This window comes from Hippopotamus amphibius, chromosome 4 (genome assembly GCF_030028045.1).
Source record: "Hippopotamus amphibius kiboko isolate mHipAmp2 chromosome 4, mHipAmp2.hap2, whole genome shotgun sequence".
NCBI lineage: Eukaryota > Metazoa > Chordata > Mammalia > Artiodactyla > Hippopotamidae > Hippopotamus > Hippopotamus amphibius.
In genome coordinates this window covers 130,599,417-130,616,755 of record NC_080189.1, presented here as the reverse complement: position 1 = coordinate 130,616,755, position 17,339 = coordinate 130,599,417, and the positions used below count along the sequence as shown (strand labels likewise).

The 17,339-nt window shown below is 44.6% G+C and overlaps 1 protein-coding gene across 2 annotated transcripts in view; it reads left to right on the top strand.

The window, feature by feature from the left end:
• RSU1 (Ras suppressor protein 1) overlaps positions 1-17,339 on the top strand; it is a 194,002-nt gene that overhangs the window by 35,507 nt on the left and 141,156 nt on the right. For both annotated transcript variants that reach the window (XM_057733187.1, XM_057733188.1), the window contains 4 exons: positions 6,485-6,605; positions 13,685-13,803; positions 15,464-15,546; positions 15,824-15,938. In XM_057733187.1, coding sequence (XP_057589170.1) covers positions 6,485-6,605; positions 13,685-13,803; positions 15,464-15,546; positions 15,824-15,938 — 438 coding nt within the window. The remainder of the gene's footprint in view (positions 1-6,484; positions 6,606-13,684; positions 13,804-15,463; positions 15,547-15,823; positions 15,939-17,339) is intronic.

The following is a 17,339-nucleotide window of genomic DNA, read 5'->3' as shown; positions in this document are numbered from 1 at the left end:
CCGGCTGGACTGCCTCTGCTGTCCCTGCGGCCCAGGGTTCTGCAGTGACCCTCAGGGTTTCGAAGGCCGGAAGTACAGTGAGTGGCACCTGGCCAGGGGACCACACGCGGGTGTGATGAAGTTGTTGCCGGGCGACTTGGTTCGGTGGACCAGGGGATTCGGTGCTTTCTTCCCCCTTGAATGTCACCCGTGCTACCCCGCACTGATCCCGCAGGAGTGCTCTGTGTGGGGAGGCCGATGCTGACGGGAGAGAGTCCGATCGCAGCCCCGGCTTGGGTGCTTTCGCCACCTCAAGTGTCTCTCGTTTTTTGGGTTTTTTTCCCATTTTCTCAGCCCGCAGCCTCTGTAGCTCACTGGGGTGGCAGAGCAATCGGATTGCCCACTATAATCTTACTCCACGTGATTGTGTGCAGTAAGGAGAGGTGCACTGGAGTCATGATTTTCAACGTTTTCGGAACCAAAATAGGGTCCCCAGACCAGCAGCATCACCGTCCCCTGGGAGCCTGTTGGGAGCGCAGATTCCTGGGCCCCACCCCAAACTACTGAATCAGAAACCCTGGGGGTACGCCCCCAAGTCTGCTGTAACAAGCCCTCCGGTGATTCTGATGGACTTGAGGGTTTGAGGCCCACTGCTTTATTTACTTATTTAATTTTATTGGGGTGTGATTGATGTAGAATGCTGTCAGTCTCAGGTGTACAGCAAAGTGATTCCATTATACGAGTACACATGTTCATTCTTTTTTAGGTTCCTTTCTCATGTAGGCTATCACAGACTGCTGAGCAGAGCTCCCTGTGCTGTAGGTAGCACGCAGGTCCTCGCTGGTTGTCTGTCCTGTATACGTCGTGCTGTGTGTGCGTCCCAAGCTTCCGATTTATCCCCCCGCCCCCTGCACATTTCCCGCTTGGTAACTACGTTTATTTTGGATATCTGTAAGTCTCTTTCTGTTTTGTGAATAAGTTCACTTATTCCCTTTCTTTTCTTTCCTTTTCTCTTAATTTCCTTTCTTTTCTCTCTATTTCCTTTCTATTTTTGTTTCTTTATTAGATTCCAGAAGCCCACCGTGTTAGAGCATGGCTGTGCAGCAGAGCTTTGTCCACTATGGTAGCCACGAGCCACACGTGGCTGCCAAGGTCTATAAATGTGGCTGCTGTGACCAAGCAACTGAATTAATTGTATTTCATTTCAACTAATCTAGTTTTAAATTTATTATCTTTTTTTTTTAATACCTTCCTACCGTCATCCAGTTTCCTCACCGCCCCCCCCCCCCCACCACCACCTCAGGACCGCTGGTGACCACAAATCTGATCTCTTTTTCTATGAGGTTTTTTGGTGTGTTTTTTTTTTTTTTTCTTTATTCATCTGTCAGCAGACACCTACCTAGGTTGTTTCCATGTCTTGACTCTTGTGAATAATGCTGCAGTGAACATGGGGGTGCAGATACCTCTTTGACATGGTAATTTTGTTTCCTTTGATTACCCAGAAGTGGAATTGCTGGGTCATATGATAGTTCCATTTTTAATTTTTGGGGGGAACCTCCATGCTCTTTTCCATAGAGGCTATACCAGCTTACATTCCCACTCTAGATTGATCAGTTCATTCATTTATTTGTTCTTTCACTCATTTATGCCACGCCCCGTGGCACGTGGGATCTTCGTTCCCCCACCAGGGATCGAACCCATGCCCCCTGCAGTGGAAGCTCAGAGTCTTACCTGCCAGGGAAGTGCCCCCACTTTAGATTTAGGTTGAAATAGCCACCCAGAACTAGTGGCTGCATATTGGCCCTGGAGCTTCTCCTGCTGTTTATTATTGTGTGAATAAACTAAAAGCCTTTAAAAAATAAGTTACTGACTGTGCAGTGGTTAATTTTATATCCTAGAACAAAATGCTCTTTGAGCAAAGCTCCAGTTGCGACAACAATAGTTGATTTAGGTTCTTGTGTTGGAGAAATGGTTGCCTGCTGTTAGCTAGTGGGGAACGCATGTCCCTGAGTGTAACATTGATTTTGTGAATACGCTTCAGCTGTGCAGAGCCTGGTGGCTGTGCCTGTTGTGCATGTAACCGACGAGGCTGGAGACATGTCCTTTTAGGAGAAGTCGAGTTGTTGTTCAGGAATAAAGCCGAGTCAGTGGGTTCTTAGAGCTGGAGCTCTGGTCTGTCTAGTGTGTCCATCCAGTGCTGTCTGAGGCTTCCTGCCCCAGGGAGCTCTGTCTTTTTGTTTGTTTCTTGGCTGTAGCCAGGGAAGTCCCTTCCTCGCGCTCGCAGGGAGCTTTGTAAAGAGATGTTCATGGCGATTAGGTGAGCCCCTTTTGCCCCCTGCCCCCTCCTGACCCACCCCTCCCCCCATGCACTTTGGGTTTCTTGTCCTGGAACCATCCTGAAACCGTGCAGGGGCTCATTGCTGAATCTGGACCGGTACACGGTTCTCCGATGGAAGAAACTCTAGAATAACTTTCAGGTTCTTAGATTGAGGAGGACTTGAAGGAAAACAGGGTCTTCTTGGGCTTGTTAGTCTGAATAGTTCCAAATATCAAAGATACTCCAAGACCAGTCTCTGGGCATAGTTCCTGGGGGGACATGACCCCATCTTTGTCCGTTTTTCCAAAGCACAGCAGAAGCTCTGGGCCGAGGGTGTCCCCGGTGGTCACCTGATCTTGTCTGTGACCAGAGCAGAGATGGCATGTAGGAGCCGGGGCATTCCTGAGAGACCTCAGGGGCCTTTCTGCAGCTTCCTCTAGCAACTGAAGTCTCAAAATTGAAGCAGCCATCCTTGGTTAGACGGAAGGTGATACTAAACTCTCTGTCAAAAGCAAAGTTCTACATGGCTGAACGTCCTAATTGAGGGCCCCGGGTGTTGCGTTATTTAAATCCATATCATTGATTTTTGCAATCCAGCTCTTCTTAGAATCCTAGAATGCTAAAAGGGAACGTAGAAATGGTCATCGTCCAGCCGTCTTATTTTAGACAGGAGGAAATGGAGGCCCAGAGGGGTTGTGAGCTGAGTAGAGGGCACACAGCGAGTTCAAGGCTGATCAGGGGAGTGCAGAGCCAGCCCAGGATGAGCTGGCCAGGCCCCCTGGGTTCTTCCGTTCTCCCGCCCCTCTGTTTCGCTTGTGGATTCGGCTCCTTGTTGTCTGTCAACTGTGTGTGTACTGGTGGGGGGTCGTGGTTGGAAGCTGGACAGATGGAAGGAAAGGGAACATTTCAGATACCTAATAAGAAATATACTGATGTGCACTGCCTAGTTATATTTTAAACTGCTGCCTCTTGCTCGTGTGTCACGTAGCTGTTTGGAAAATTCCACCAGAATATTCTGACCAGTGACACATTGCTCTCTTTTTATAACAGCTTTTTGTAAATTGTTCATGGGTCTATGTATATGATTTAGTTACTGCACAACTGTTACTCCTATTGTTAGCTGGTTTTTCTTTTTTTCCCCCAATAAATTTATTTATTTATTGGCTGTGTTGGGTCTTACCTGCTGTGCGCAGCAGGCTTTCTCTAGTCATGGTGAGCGGGGGCTACTCATTATGGTGGCTTCTCTTGCTGTGGAACACAGGCGTTCGGTGCGTGGGCTTCAGTAGTTGTAGCACACAGGCTTGGTGTTGTGGCATACAGGCTCAGTAGTTGTGGCGCACGGGCTTAGTTGCTCCATGGCATGTGGGATCCTCCTGGATCAGGGCTCGAACCTGTGTCCCCTGCATTGGCAGGCAGATTCTTAACCACTGTGCCGCCAGGGAAGTCCCTAGCTGGTTATCTTTTTATGGACGGTTTTGTTGGGATCAGTTTGCTTTCCAAGCACTAGACCTGTCTCCATTGATTGGTCTCTGACTGCACGGTCTCTGATACCCCGTCCTTTATAACTTACTTTCTTTAAATAGTGTGCCTCTCTTACTTTATCTCCCAAGTATTGAAATGCTTGGGACTAAAAGTTTATGCTTCTGTGCACAAGATAGCATTTGCTAAATGTTAGTTGAAAGAGTGAATGTTATCCCATCCAGATAGGTCTGAAGGTTAACTTCTTTTGCTTTTAACTGTGGTGGGGGCAGGTGGATTCTATAGTTTAGGAGGAGTATTAGCTGTGTAATTTTTCTCCCTTCCAGTCTGAATGGAGTCTTTAGCAAAAAATTCACATGCACACCAAATATCTGGGAGAGGTTGAGTAAATTGGATGAGGGGTTTTGTTTGTGTCCACAAAACAAAGCCCTAAATTACATTTAGCATAATTTGTGGTTTTAAATTGGACTGATTTAGCAAGGAGAGTGAAATAATCTCTCATCCTGTCAAAAAAGGCAATACCTTCAGACCAGCATTTAATTGCGTTGGCAAAGTAACTTCGGGAAGGCGGCAGTAATTCTGGCTGCATTATTCTTGGTTTGTGGTTAAATTGAGATCATCATTTTCTCCTGGTCGCCCTAACGTTCTTTATCGCTTTTCAAGCTAATCAGATGAATGCACGGCGAGAAAAGCGTAGTGGCAGCTGGAGGGTGAACGGGGAAAGAGTGAGATCTCGGGGCAGGGCTGTAATCGTCTGTAGATCTGCACTTCACACACCTCAGGGTCTGGGTGGAGAGAACAGGTACACGAACACCTAGGAACCTAGCAGGCACAGCCCGATGAATTGATTTGTGGTCCTTCACACAAAGTGAGTACCATTCATCCCCACAAAAGTGTGTGATTCATGATGCACCTAAAGATATGCTTTTTTTTTTTTTTTGGCAGCCAGACTGTTCAGACAGGGCTCACCTGCATTCACGTTGACATTGGAGAATGGGGTGCCCAAGGGTGTCCCCAGCTGCCTTGATTATCCCATTAAAACCTGCCCTTTTATCTCCATCGCCACAACCAGCCTCTTCAGTAACTAACTAATCCACGCCTCGCTCAGTTTCCATCTGGACCACTGCCTCTTCCCAAGTGTCTTAGTTCAGACTGATTCTTGGTCTTCACAGTCCCTTCCTCCAGCACATGCGTCTCTCTTAACTTTTACCAAGCCTACTTCCCTCTGAAAGAAATCAGGTCATCAATACCTTAGACATTTTATAAAGCTGAAAATGATAACTCAGAACTGTAATGAGCCGTGAGCCTGCCGCTTCACTTCTGTTCCCCTGGGAGTTAGCCACTGGAGTTCTTGGGATGGCTGTCTCCTTAAATATCTCAGGTGTCTGTCTGGAATGTTACGGACATCTCGGTCGTAGCTCTAAGCAAAGGTGCCCCCAGGTTTCCCCCCAGTCTTCTGGGCCACCCTTGGGGGTGGTGTTGGGATGGCAAGTAAGTGTACTGACATAAGACATCACACTTTCTTCTGTTGTCCCCAAAGGCCCTTGTCCATGGCTTCAGTTACCTGAATAGTCTGGGTAGTAAGAGTTTGCATGAACCATGGATGAGCTGGTGGCCAGTAACCGATGTGTGTAGAAAGATTGAATCAGCGAATGGGATAGATGAAGTACAATCTACTGAAAGGCTTTCTGCTGAGAGTTAGTACTTTTGAGGTGAAGAGGCCTTTGGCCTTTGCATTTGTATGTGCAGGTATATTCTCTTGGGAAGGAGGAAGCTTTCAGCTTCCCAGTGGTTTATTTTAAGCCTCGATCTGCACACTTATATTCATATTGTGCTACTGAGTTGGTGTTTCATACGGCTGTGTAGTAACAATGCCGTGATCTGTTGCTAATCTGATATAAGGGGTGTGTGTGTGTTTGTGTGTACTGATCTAGGTGCAAAGGCCAGAGGCCAAAATCAGAAACTAAGTAGGTTGACAGTTTCGTCATTTAAGGTTGAGTTGAAAAACCATTGATTTAAGGTTGAGTTTAAAAACCATCGTGGTTTAGTCCTGTGTTACAGGTAACAGATCATTGATAACAGCTTGATGATACATTACTCGGGAAGGGGTTTGGAGTTTGCTGACTTTCTTTTGGTGGAGATGTGAGGAAACCAAAAGAAAGAAGACAGTTACACTTGGTAGACATTATATGACCATGGTAAAAGTACAATTTTACATCTAAGAGAGTAAATCCTAAGAGTTCTCATCACAAGGAAAAACATTTTTTTTTTCCTTTTGTATCTTTGTGAGATAATAGGTGTCTCTGACCTTATTGCAATAATCATGGTGTATGTAAGTCAAATCATTACGCTGTACACCTGAAACTTACACAGGCCTGTGTGTCACTTATATCTCAATAAAACTGGAAGGAAAAAAATTAAAACTTAAAAAATAGAAGTACATAATGCTCTGTAATGTTTACTTATAGGCTGCTTATGGCCGAGAAATTCTCTTCTGCCCTTTGAAGAAACGTTTCCAGGTCTACTCAGTGGTGAGCTGCTACCTAAGAAACTGCCCAGAAAGATTAAGTAAGATGTATATACGTGAATAAGATGGTTGTGCTGGAGTTTCATCTTTCTCTCATTTGAAAGGAAAACAAAAGGTGTCACTGGCGTTCGCTACCAGGAGCGAGGTGCCTGCGTTCACACTGAGCGTTTCTGTTTCCGTAGCTGTGCCACCAAACATAGCAGAACTGAAGAATCTGGAAGTGCTGAACTTTTTTAATAACCAGATCGAGGAGCTGCCCACGCAGATCAGCAGCCTTCAGAAACTCAAACACCTGAACCTGGGGTGAGTTTCCTGGAGGGGAAGGGAAACGGGGGAGGGGAAGGGAAACGGGGAAGAGGAGGGCCTGGAAGGGGGTGTGTGTGGGGGGTGAGGGAGGGGTTTGCCATTTATAGGATTACAGGGTAGAAGCTGATTTCTAATTTCTTTTTATACTTTAGGGTTTTTAAAAAAGTTTTATTGTTTTAATACATCCTTTCAATGGCCTACATTAGCTCATGTCTATTCACACACTAATTGAGAAGCTAATTATTGGTGCAATAAGGGAGTCTTTTTTTTTAATGTATTTTGTTTCCAATAAAATTTTATTTCTGTTATGTTGACCAGGAAGGGACCTATTTGCATAGCTGGTGTGAGCTGTGCAGACCAGCTGTAATATGGTTGATTTTTTTTTTCCCCTCTCTGTATTGAGTAGAAACGTCCAAAGCACCTTCCTTCTACCGGGGGAGGAGACAGTTCCTAATGCTGCTTCGTTGATTCTTTTTTTTTTTAATTAATTAATTTATTATTTTATTGGCTGTGTTGGGTCTTTTTTTTTGCTGTGCGTGGGCTTTCTTTAGTTGCAGTGAGTGGGGGCTACTCTTCGCTGTGGTGCGCAGGCTCCTCATTGCCGTGGCTTCTCTTGTTGCAGAGCATGAGCTCTAGGCACGTGGGCTTCAGTAGTTGCAGCACATGGGCTCAGTAGTTGTGGCTCATGGGCTCTAAAGCACAGGCTCAATAGTTGTGGCGCACGGACTTTGTTGCTCCGCGGCATGTGGGTTCTTCCTGGAGCAGGGATCGAACCCATGTCCCCTGCATTGGCAGGCGGATTCTTAACCACTGCGCCACCAGGGAAGCCCTGCTTCATTGATTCTTAACAATGTTTCTTTTTTCCCCAGTCAAGAGGTTATAATCCCGTTTCTCTCTTTATAGGAAGGTGAATAGAGGAGTTTATTCAGCTGAGGTTGCAGAACCAGGGTGCAGTGAATAATAATAATACTACCTTATGTTCTTGTATCGCTTTACAGTTTTCAGAGTCTTCATACAGTATTTGACCCTCTTAACAACAGGGAAGGGGAAGGGCAGGCATGACTGCTTTCATTTCGTGGAAGGAAGCCAGGCTCTTTCCAGGGGGTTGAGTCACTGGCTCCTGATTCTCCCGGGGGTTAGTGGCTGAGCTCGGCAGAGAGGGGGGTCCGTGCCGTGTCCGTCAGACACCATCGATGCCACCCAGAGCTTGGAATTCTGAATTCCAGCTTCATTGTTGTAGCTGTCAAAGGAAACTGCCCGCTCATGCCTCATCCTCCATGTAAAATAATATTTTCATTAAATTATAGCCACTAAATGCTGTGCTTTAGTTAGTGATTTATATGGAGTGGCTATAGAAGCTGGCCATGTATTTATCAACTTACTAGGAAGCAATTATGAAAAAAATTATTCATGAACTGATTTTTAGTTTATGTTTTTCCACTGGGGGTCTGGTTAGACGCTCTTAATTTGCTGTTCACTCAGGTTGAGAGACGGTCTTTGTAAGATCCTGAGCATTCATTTCTCCTGATGCCTGAGGGGAAGTAGGGTTTGGAGGAGGAGAAAAGTCACTTAATACCAGATAGCTCTTTCCTCCTACAAATAGGGAGACTATATACCCATCTGGTAAAGCAGAAAAGAAAGGATCCTCCGTTTGTATCTCTGTTTTGAACATTATTAAGCCCTAATTTTTTTTTCTTTTTTTAATTTTTGGCTGGATTGCATCTTGGTTGCTGCGTGTGGGCTTTCTCTAGTTGTGGGGGGTACTCTTCATTGTGGCTCATGGGCTTCTCAGTTCAGTGGCTTCTCTTGTTGTGGAGCATGGGCTCTAGGCCCTCGGACTTCAGTAGTTGTAGTGCATGGGCTCAGTAGTTGTGGCTCGCAGGCTTAGTTGCTTCGTGGCATGTGGGATCTTCCCGGACCAGGGCTCAAACCCATGTCCCCTGCATTGGCAGGCGTATTCTTAACCACTGCACCACCAGGGAAATCCCAAGCCCTAATATTTCATTTACATGTAAGAAAGAAGCTAAAACAAGACATATATACTAGACATGTATTCTTACCATTAATTTCTTCAGCATTTACTAAGTGATTTAATAGTTATACATAAGGTCCAAGATGGCGGATGAGTTGACTTCCGCTAGACCTTGAACCTCATTGTAAGCTCATTGTAACACATCAGCTAAACGACACACCCACAGGCACCCAGACAGTTCTGAGGTTGACCATACAAGGGCAAAAAGTGGGTGGTGGCCCAATTCCTGGAAATCCCCACCCTTTCCCCAAAATAGTTGGAATAACCCTCCCACTCATTAGCCTGTGAAATTTCCCACCCCTGTAAAAACTGACAGCCCCACACCCTGGTGCCTCTCACCTTCTGAGATGGCCCACACTCTGTGGAGTGTGTATCTCCCTGAATAAACCTTCTTTCACTTAAAAAAAAGGGGGGGGTTGACTAGGAACAGGACCGGCACATAGTAAGCCGTACATAAGTGTTCACTTTTATTATCATCGTTTTATTTGTGGATTCATTTATCTTGGGACTGTGTAAGTGTCTTTTCTGCACCAGGAACCTTGCTCGTTTGGGATCAGCAGTGAAAGTCACAGTCCCTGGCTTAAGGATGGGGCAGAGTGACTGTCAGTGAGCCGGGATGGGGTGCAGCTGGGTCGCCAAGTGTGGGAGGTTGTCAGATGGCAGTGGGAGAAAGGGACCAGGAGCCTGTTAGCCTACAGGTGAGATTCTCAGGATTCCTACAGGGGATGATGTTAGAGAAGACTCACAAGTAGAGGGACGGCATCTCAGGTTGCGAGCATGACTTACGTGAAAGCTCAGAGTGCCACCCTTCCAGGAGTCGCAAGTTGCGTGGTGTTGCTGAGTGTACAGTGTGAAGCAGGGGGAGGTGAGGTAGGAGGGGAGCCCAGGTGAAATACACAGGAGTCTGCTGTGCATTCCCCGAGTGGTGTCTTGAGCTCCTAGCTCTGTGCCAGGCGCTGTCCAGGTGCTGACCACGCAGCCCTCAGGGAGCGTACATCACAGCTGGGGAAACAGCCTGTAAATAAATAAAGGTCTATAGTGGCCTAGAGTCAAGTGCTCCTGGGGGGGCCGAGAGTCAAGTGCTCCTGGGGGGTCTTGTGTGTCAAATAAAGGAGCTCTGGTCTTATGCTACAGACCACTGGTGAGTTTGCACAGGGGAGCGGTGGGTATGATGAGCTGATATGATTTTCATATGAAGCAAGGAGAGGTTGGAGGAGGTCCACAAGGCTGCCAGGTTAGCCTTCCTAGTGAGCCAGGGCAGGGACAGTGAAGGCGGGGGAGGGATTTTACATGAAAAATAGATATAAGCAGTAAAATTGACGAGGCGGTACCTTTGGGGGGGATGGGACGGTATAGCTGAAATAGAGGCGTAGGTGGAGACAGCTCTGGGAAGAAGATAGTGAATCCAGGTTTTGTTTGGCTAGATTCAAGGTACCTCAGGACAGAGCTGTAAACTTTCCTTTTTTATCAGACGCATCTGAATTGCCTCTTTAAACTTGGCAGCAGTTTACCTTTTTGGCTCCTGGTGATTTATTGATTGTGTAACCCTTTCTGTGTTTAATTACGTGGCTGCACAGATAGGGCTGTCAAAGTTTGATCACAACTCTTAGTTCTCTGGGAAAGGAACTAAGATGAGTTTCCACAAACGATACTTCTGTCCTCAAATGGCATAAAGAATTATATCTACGTATCCCTGGTTACGGCAAGGCATAGAGGACTCCTTAGAATAAAAAGCCAGAATTAAAAAGAAAATACACACAGGAGACCCTACTACAGCAGAGCACTTAGGCCACATGTATGCATAACCAAAACTGCACATTCAACCGGAAGTTGATTTTAAAGTTTTATATCCTCTTTGCTATTTATTCTGGTGATCACAAAACTGGAAAGGATTTTTAGGCCATCTGAATAGAGAGGGGAACGTCGAATTATGCTCTTTGTTCTTTCTGTGTCATTCATTGAACTGAGTTATTTTACAAAAACATGTAAAGCCACGGAAGTTACACGTTGGTAGTTATTTCGGGGATAACCTCATGGCAAGAGCATGGTGCCAGCTGTTCTAGAATGACTTTTGACCTAGTGAGGTGGTGAAGCTTATCTCATGAAGACGTAAAAGTTTTCCTTAAGCACCGTGTTGAGTGTTCATGGATTTGCTTTTTTGTTTTGTGAAGTGTGTGAACAAGTCACTGGGAGGTGAGAAAGATACTTGCCTTTCAGGCAAGAAGGTTTTATTGAATCAGAAGCCCAGAGGACCTCTGGAGATCAGTGTTCCAAAAGGGAAGCGCTCATACGGGCCTTCCTGTAGCTTCTGACGAGGAAAGAGAAAAGATGCCAGACAGCCTCTGGCGCTCTGGTTTTATAAAGTTCTCGATCATACGTGGGTGTCTTCCCATTTCCATACGCATTTGAGAAATGCTCACCTGCAAACAGAAGAACTTAAACCCTTGGGCACAGTGGAGTCCTAAGCAGCTTTACCTTCTCATACCTGAGTGGACTGGAGAGTAAGCAGATGGGAGACCATCCTTGATGGTTCAGGTCTCCTGAGGTGAGGCTGAGTCAGAATTTCTCTCAAACTTCCTGAAAAGCAATTGTAGTTAACAGCCGTTTTTCTTGAGAACCTACTTGGGAGCCAGGAATTGCCTCAGGGGCTTCCCATGTCTTCTCTCTCCTCCTCCTGGCAGTCGTGCTGGGAGGGTATTGCTACCCTCATCTTGGGTCTCAGAGAAGCTGAATAAGTTCCCCAAAGCCACCCAGCCAGCAAGTGCTGGAGCTGGACCTCCATCCTAGCTCTGTTCTTCCTCTGCCTCTGCTGTAGCCTCTCAGAGGCTGGAGCTCTCAGAGGGAGCTCTAAAAAGAGGCATCTCCCAGGGGGAGGGATAAATTGGGAGACTGGGATTGACATATACACACGACTGTACATAAAGTAGGTAACTGATAAGGACCTACTGTATAGCACAGGGAACTCCACTCAATACTCTGTAATGACCTATATGGGAAAATAATCTAAAAAAGGGTGGATATATGTATATGTATAACTGATTCACTTTGCTGTACACCTGAAACGAACACAACATTGTAAAATCAACTATACTCCAATAAAAATTAAAAAAAAAAAAAAGAGGCAGCTCTCATGTGTAGTTGGAGATGGACGTGAGCGCCCCCTGCGGGGGAGGCAGTGCATGCCACCCGTCAATGCCAGGGAGCTGGGCTGTCTGGTCGCTGGGCATGTGCTGGTGTCCAGAGCAACAGCCCCTGCAGCTCCTGCCCTTGTTGGTAGCAGAGTTGATTCTGCTTCCAGACCTTCTGAGGCTTTTCAGTTAGGGCTTCTTTTCTGCCCTCTGGGTTAGTGGGTCCACTGCTGTCACTGCTGGTGGCTGCATGGGGGCTCCGCAGAGTTCCCAAGACGTTGGGGGGATTGGATTCTCATTCAAGGAATAAAAGAACCTGCAGGTTAGTCACTTCCTGCCACCTGGAGGTGGACAGGTCATGCTTACTCTAGGCTGGAGATGGGACAAGATCTCTCTTTTTGGTGAGATGCCTCTTCCAGCTGAGAAAGTCTAAGGGTGGATTTCCTGCACATTATGTTTCAAAAGTTTGGAAAGAAAAACTTTGTTGATCATTTTCAAAATTGGGTAAAGAGCATTATTTAAAGAAAGATGCACCTGATGTATACTTTGTAGCCTTTCTTACTATCTCTGATTTTTTCCCTTCAATTTACTCAGCCTCCTCTCTTTGGGGTCCAGGAATTAGGGGTACCTTGGCTTCCACGAGTGCTGGGTGCTCTCAGACACCTGTCATTCTCATGAATAGAGTCAGAGCTCCTTGGTACTCAACCTGTCTTAACCTGTCACTTAATCGCTACGTTTAGAGATCGTTATAGGTACTGTCCTGCCTGCATTCCATGATTTGGAGACGCAGGTGAAACACTTGACATAAGTGTGCTTCACAAACTGTGACTTCATAGAAAATATCAGCTGTTAGCAGTACAGTAAATTGTAGTGGAGGTTATTTTGCTAAGTGTAAAGTTAACCCAGGATTATGCCTTTCAAGAGGAGTACATCACTTTTTTCTAGGTTTTTTTCTCTCTGCTCTTAGCCATTTCCTACAAGGCCTGGTTGGTGGGTGTGAACAAGATTGTGTCTCATATGAGAAGGATTGGTGTCTAGAATTATTTTTTGTGTCACAGTCCCCCCCACCTTTCCATATTTGTCAGCCTATATTAGAGTAAACATTTTTAAATCAGATTTTAAATGTGTTCAAAGGGAACCACATTAAGAAAAATAAGTCTTGAAGAAAATACAACATAATAGGAAAATATTTTCCTTAGCTTTCATTGCAGAAAATTGCAAAATTTTTCAATTGTGATAAAATACACATAAGATAAAATATACCATTTTAACCATTTTAAGTTTATGATTCAGAAGCATAAAGTATATTCACTTTGTTGTGCAGCCAATCTCTAGAAGTTTCTCATCTTGCCAAATGGAAACTCTATACCCATTAAACAACACCCCCCACCCAGTCCCTGGCAACCTTGATTCTCATTGGAGATGATTTTGAACTACTGTTAGTAGTTGCAAAACAAACCAAAAAAAAAAGTGATTGGGTGGGGGGCGGGGGGCTGGGGAGGTGGTCTTCCACTGGGAGGAATAAGTGAAACCAAATAAAGCAGAAGTCTGAAAACTGTGAGGCTTCATGTGTATCTTCTGAGGTCTTATTATTACTCTGTTCGTAAGGAAGTTTTTCTCTAGAAGGGCGGATATTTTGTGATGTTTTAATTTTCTGTGTAAAACAATGACTGAGTGTCACCATTGGAGAAAGTGACAACTAAGACATTTTCAAATGTTTCATGACTATGTAGATTTTCTGACTGAAATTACTAAGCTGGTTAAAATACCATCAAGTGGATGGACTTATGGCAGTCTTTCGATCTTTGAGCCTCCCACGTGTGGCGCTTAGGCCCGTTACACAGAGGTGAGCTGAGCAGTCCGTACAAATACATGTTTTGTGTGTGACGTCTTGCATTTTTTCCGCCCACCAACAGCATGAATAGACTAAACACTCTGCCTCGAGGATTTGGATCACTCCCAGCTCTGGAGGTCCTTGATTTGACTTATAACAACTTGAATGAAAATTCTCTTCCTGGAAACTTCTTCTACCTGAGTAAGAAACTTTTAATTCTATAAATCTCCTTAAAATGGTCCTTTGCATTCTAACCGTGAAATTTATTTGCCAGGGCCCAAACTCCAAGAGAAATTATTGGACATATATATATTTTTTCCTTCAGATTCCTTTAGTATTCCCTCATAGCTCAGCAGTATGTATATTTGATATATTGTGTTCTGACACCATTGCACTCCAGTGGACTTGGTAATGTCATATTAACTTTCTGATAGAGATTTTTACCTAAATGAGATCAAGTCTCACATTTAGCTAGAGAGGTTGATTTTCTTTTTAAAGAGCATGCAAAAAAAAAAAAAGTGACTTCCTCCTATGTTTTGCTATTAACTGTTTGTAGGCTTTTTGCCCAAAGATATTCCAATCAATTATTTAGAAAAATATCCATTAATAAACCACTAAGAGACTTTTAAACATTTCTAGCCAGGATTCTTGTTTTAAGCCTTTTAAAAAGTGTTCTTATCAACATAGTCTGTTTTGTCTATAGCATACCATCAAACATTAAGAAACTGTTAGTCATACATGAACACACTTTATCTTTTTATATGCAAACACATTTCTTGCTGCAGGTGCTTGTGAAAAATAGGAAAAACTGATTTTTTTCCCGAGAACTCATGAAATATTTAGGAGAGAGTTGCTGTCTTTAAGTGAATGTTTTGCCTCTCCAAATAGTGACAAAACTGGCATCCAGAAATTCTGATTTTTCTGAGTTAGTCTCTAAAGCTTCATTTTTTACCTTACATATATTCCTTATCCCATCCCAGACTTTGTCAAGTACCAAAAGTTTGAAACCAAGTTTAACGTGTTTTCTTGGGCCATGAAGAAATTGTTTTTCTTACGCATATTAACATAGTTTTGTCGAATTTTAAGACATTAGAATGTAATTGAATAGGTGTAAACAAATAAAACATACACCTGATTATACTTCCCCCTTTTGGTTAAGGATAAAAACATGCTTTACGATTTTCGCCTTCAGGAGTTTGGGGACTGGTATCGTTGTATAAAATTGTAAACAAATTTCTGATTCCTGATACGATGCCTAAGTTAGGGTTTTCTCTATTTTTAAACTCCACTTCATTATTTTAACTGCTTCATCTTCATTTGTTTTTGTGGGTAAGGCTGTAGAAACAAGCGATAATAATTAGTCTGATGATGGAAACAACGAACGGTGATTTTAGTCTCCATCACCGGAAAGCCTTTTGGTTATTTATTTTTTTGACCTAGGTCTGTTTACACGAACGAGCCCCCCGCCCCGGCCCAAAGCATTGAAAGAAGCGACACAGTGGTTTTCTTGGTTTCACGCTGGATGCAAAGCGAGCCATACATGTGAATGGGAAGTAATCGAAGGAAAATAAGCTATCTTTTCTGAAAGCTTATGGAAACCCTGTGCCAGAGCCTGCCAGCCCCCACACGTTGTTAATTGCATCAGTTCCCTTGGATATAGATGTTTTCCTGAACACACCAGCTACACAATAAGCCAGTAAATCCAAGTTTGACCTGCCTGTTATTATCCCGAGCCCTAGGTGTGTCACAGGCTTTTCGCCACGCCGGGGTTATTCATCAAAACCGACTCCCCCGTATTGATCAGACCTCAAACGGTTGGGTTCCATGCCACCCTGTTTATATGTCGCTGTTTAATTTGCAGCCACCCTGCGTGCACTCTATCTAAGTGACAACGATTTCGAAATCCTGCCGCCAGATATCGGGAAACTCACAAAGTTGCAGATAGTAAGTAATTTATCTAAATTCTTAGAAAATCAATTCGCTCCTGCAGCCCTTGTAGGAGCGGAATCAAGGCAATTTGAGCCGGAGTAGGGTTTGTTTTGCAGGAATAAAACCGCTACTGCCCGAGAACATTTCTTGCTCGTCTGTAGACACTTGTAAATAAATGGAAAGGGCTGAGTCTTCGAAGAAGAGCGGGCAGGGGCGAGGGGGCGAGAGCTGCTGTCGAGCACCTCGTTACGTGAAAATTGTCTTGACAACCCCTTGTTTCTCTTCTATTTAGCTCAGCCTTAGGGATAACGACCTGATCTCGCTGCCTAAGGAAATCGGGGAGCTTACTCAGCTTAAGGAGCTCCACATACAGGGGAACCGCCTCACCGTTCTGCCCCCAGAACTAGGTAAGGTGGGTGATGAATGGTCTGCGTTCTGGCTTTACTTAGTAATAGTGGTCCCACGGCAGCAACTCTGGAAACCCCCGTCTCTCTTCTTCTTGGCGAGAACCCTCCACTGAGGCACCCAGTTCTGATCCTTTCTAGTAGCATTTGTCATTGACCAGAGTTGAGCTGTTCTGCATTTGTCCTGCCCTGAGGCTTTGTTGAGTGGCCGCAGCGTCTCAAAACTGTTGATGGAAGATGACCCAGTTTGGCTGCCGGCCTGGTGCCGTGGAAAGCACCTGGGATGAGTAGTAATGGTCTTACCTAGGGCTCCTCCTTTACCAGTGGTGAGGATGACTTTAAAAAAAAAAATTCTATCACTCTTATTATTTTTTTTGATCCCTTAATTTTAAATTTTAATCCCTTGAAAACTTTTACCAAATAAAGTATTTATGACAGCTGCTTAAAAATGCCATTTTAAGAGAGAGTTTGGTTCTCTCCTGACTCCATCTCCAGTGGGAATGGTTAAATACGTTCTAGCTGGGAATCCCTAGGGCCTACTCCCATGGCCCCTGAGTCTTCGCACTCTGCCTGGTCATTCAGTGGCCCCGGGTGACCTTACTACCCGCCTTGGAAATAGCATCCAAACCAGTTACTCTCTTACTGACGTCATGCTGCCCTTCGGGAAGAGTTTCCCGAGTTCTCCTCTCGTTTCTCGTAGAGCCTCTGGGTATCCTCTCATTCTTCAATACATTGAACTGTATTGTTTCTCAAACTATGACTGTTTGCTTTTTCCAGAATAACACAATTTTATTTATTTATTAAATTTTATTGAAGTATAGTTGATTTACAATGTCGTGTTAATTTCCTCTGTACAGCAGAGTGCCTCAGTTATACATGTGTACATTTTTTCATATTATTTTCCATTATGCTTTGTCCTATGCTGTACAGGAGGACCCTGTTGTTTATCCATTCCATATATTATATTGCATATATATATATATAGTTGGATCTGCTAATCCCAAACTCCCATTCCTTCCCTCTCCTCCCCTCCCCTGGCAACCACAAGTCTGTTCTCTGTATCTGCAAAATAGCACGACTTTAAAAAATGCATGTGACCCAACGTTCTTTGAGGAAGTACCTCAAATGAGTCCGGTGGTTTTATTTTATTTTATTTTATTTTTTTATAAATTTTATTTATTTAGTTAGTTAGTTGGCTGTGTTCAGTCTTCGTTGCTGCACACGGGCTTTCTCTAGTTGCATCAAGTGGGGGCTACTCTTCATTGTGGTGCATGGGCCTCTCATTGCGGTGGCCTCTCGTTGCAGAGCACGGGCTCTAGGCGCATGGGCTTCAGTAGTTGCAGCACATGGGCTCAATAGTTGTGGCTCACGGGCTCTAGAGCGCAGGCTCAATAGTTGTGGCGC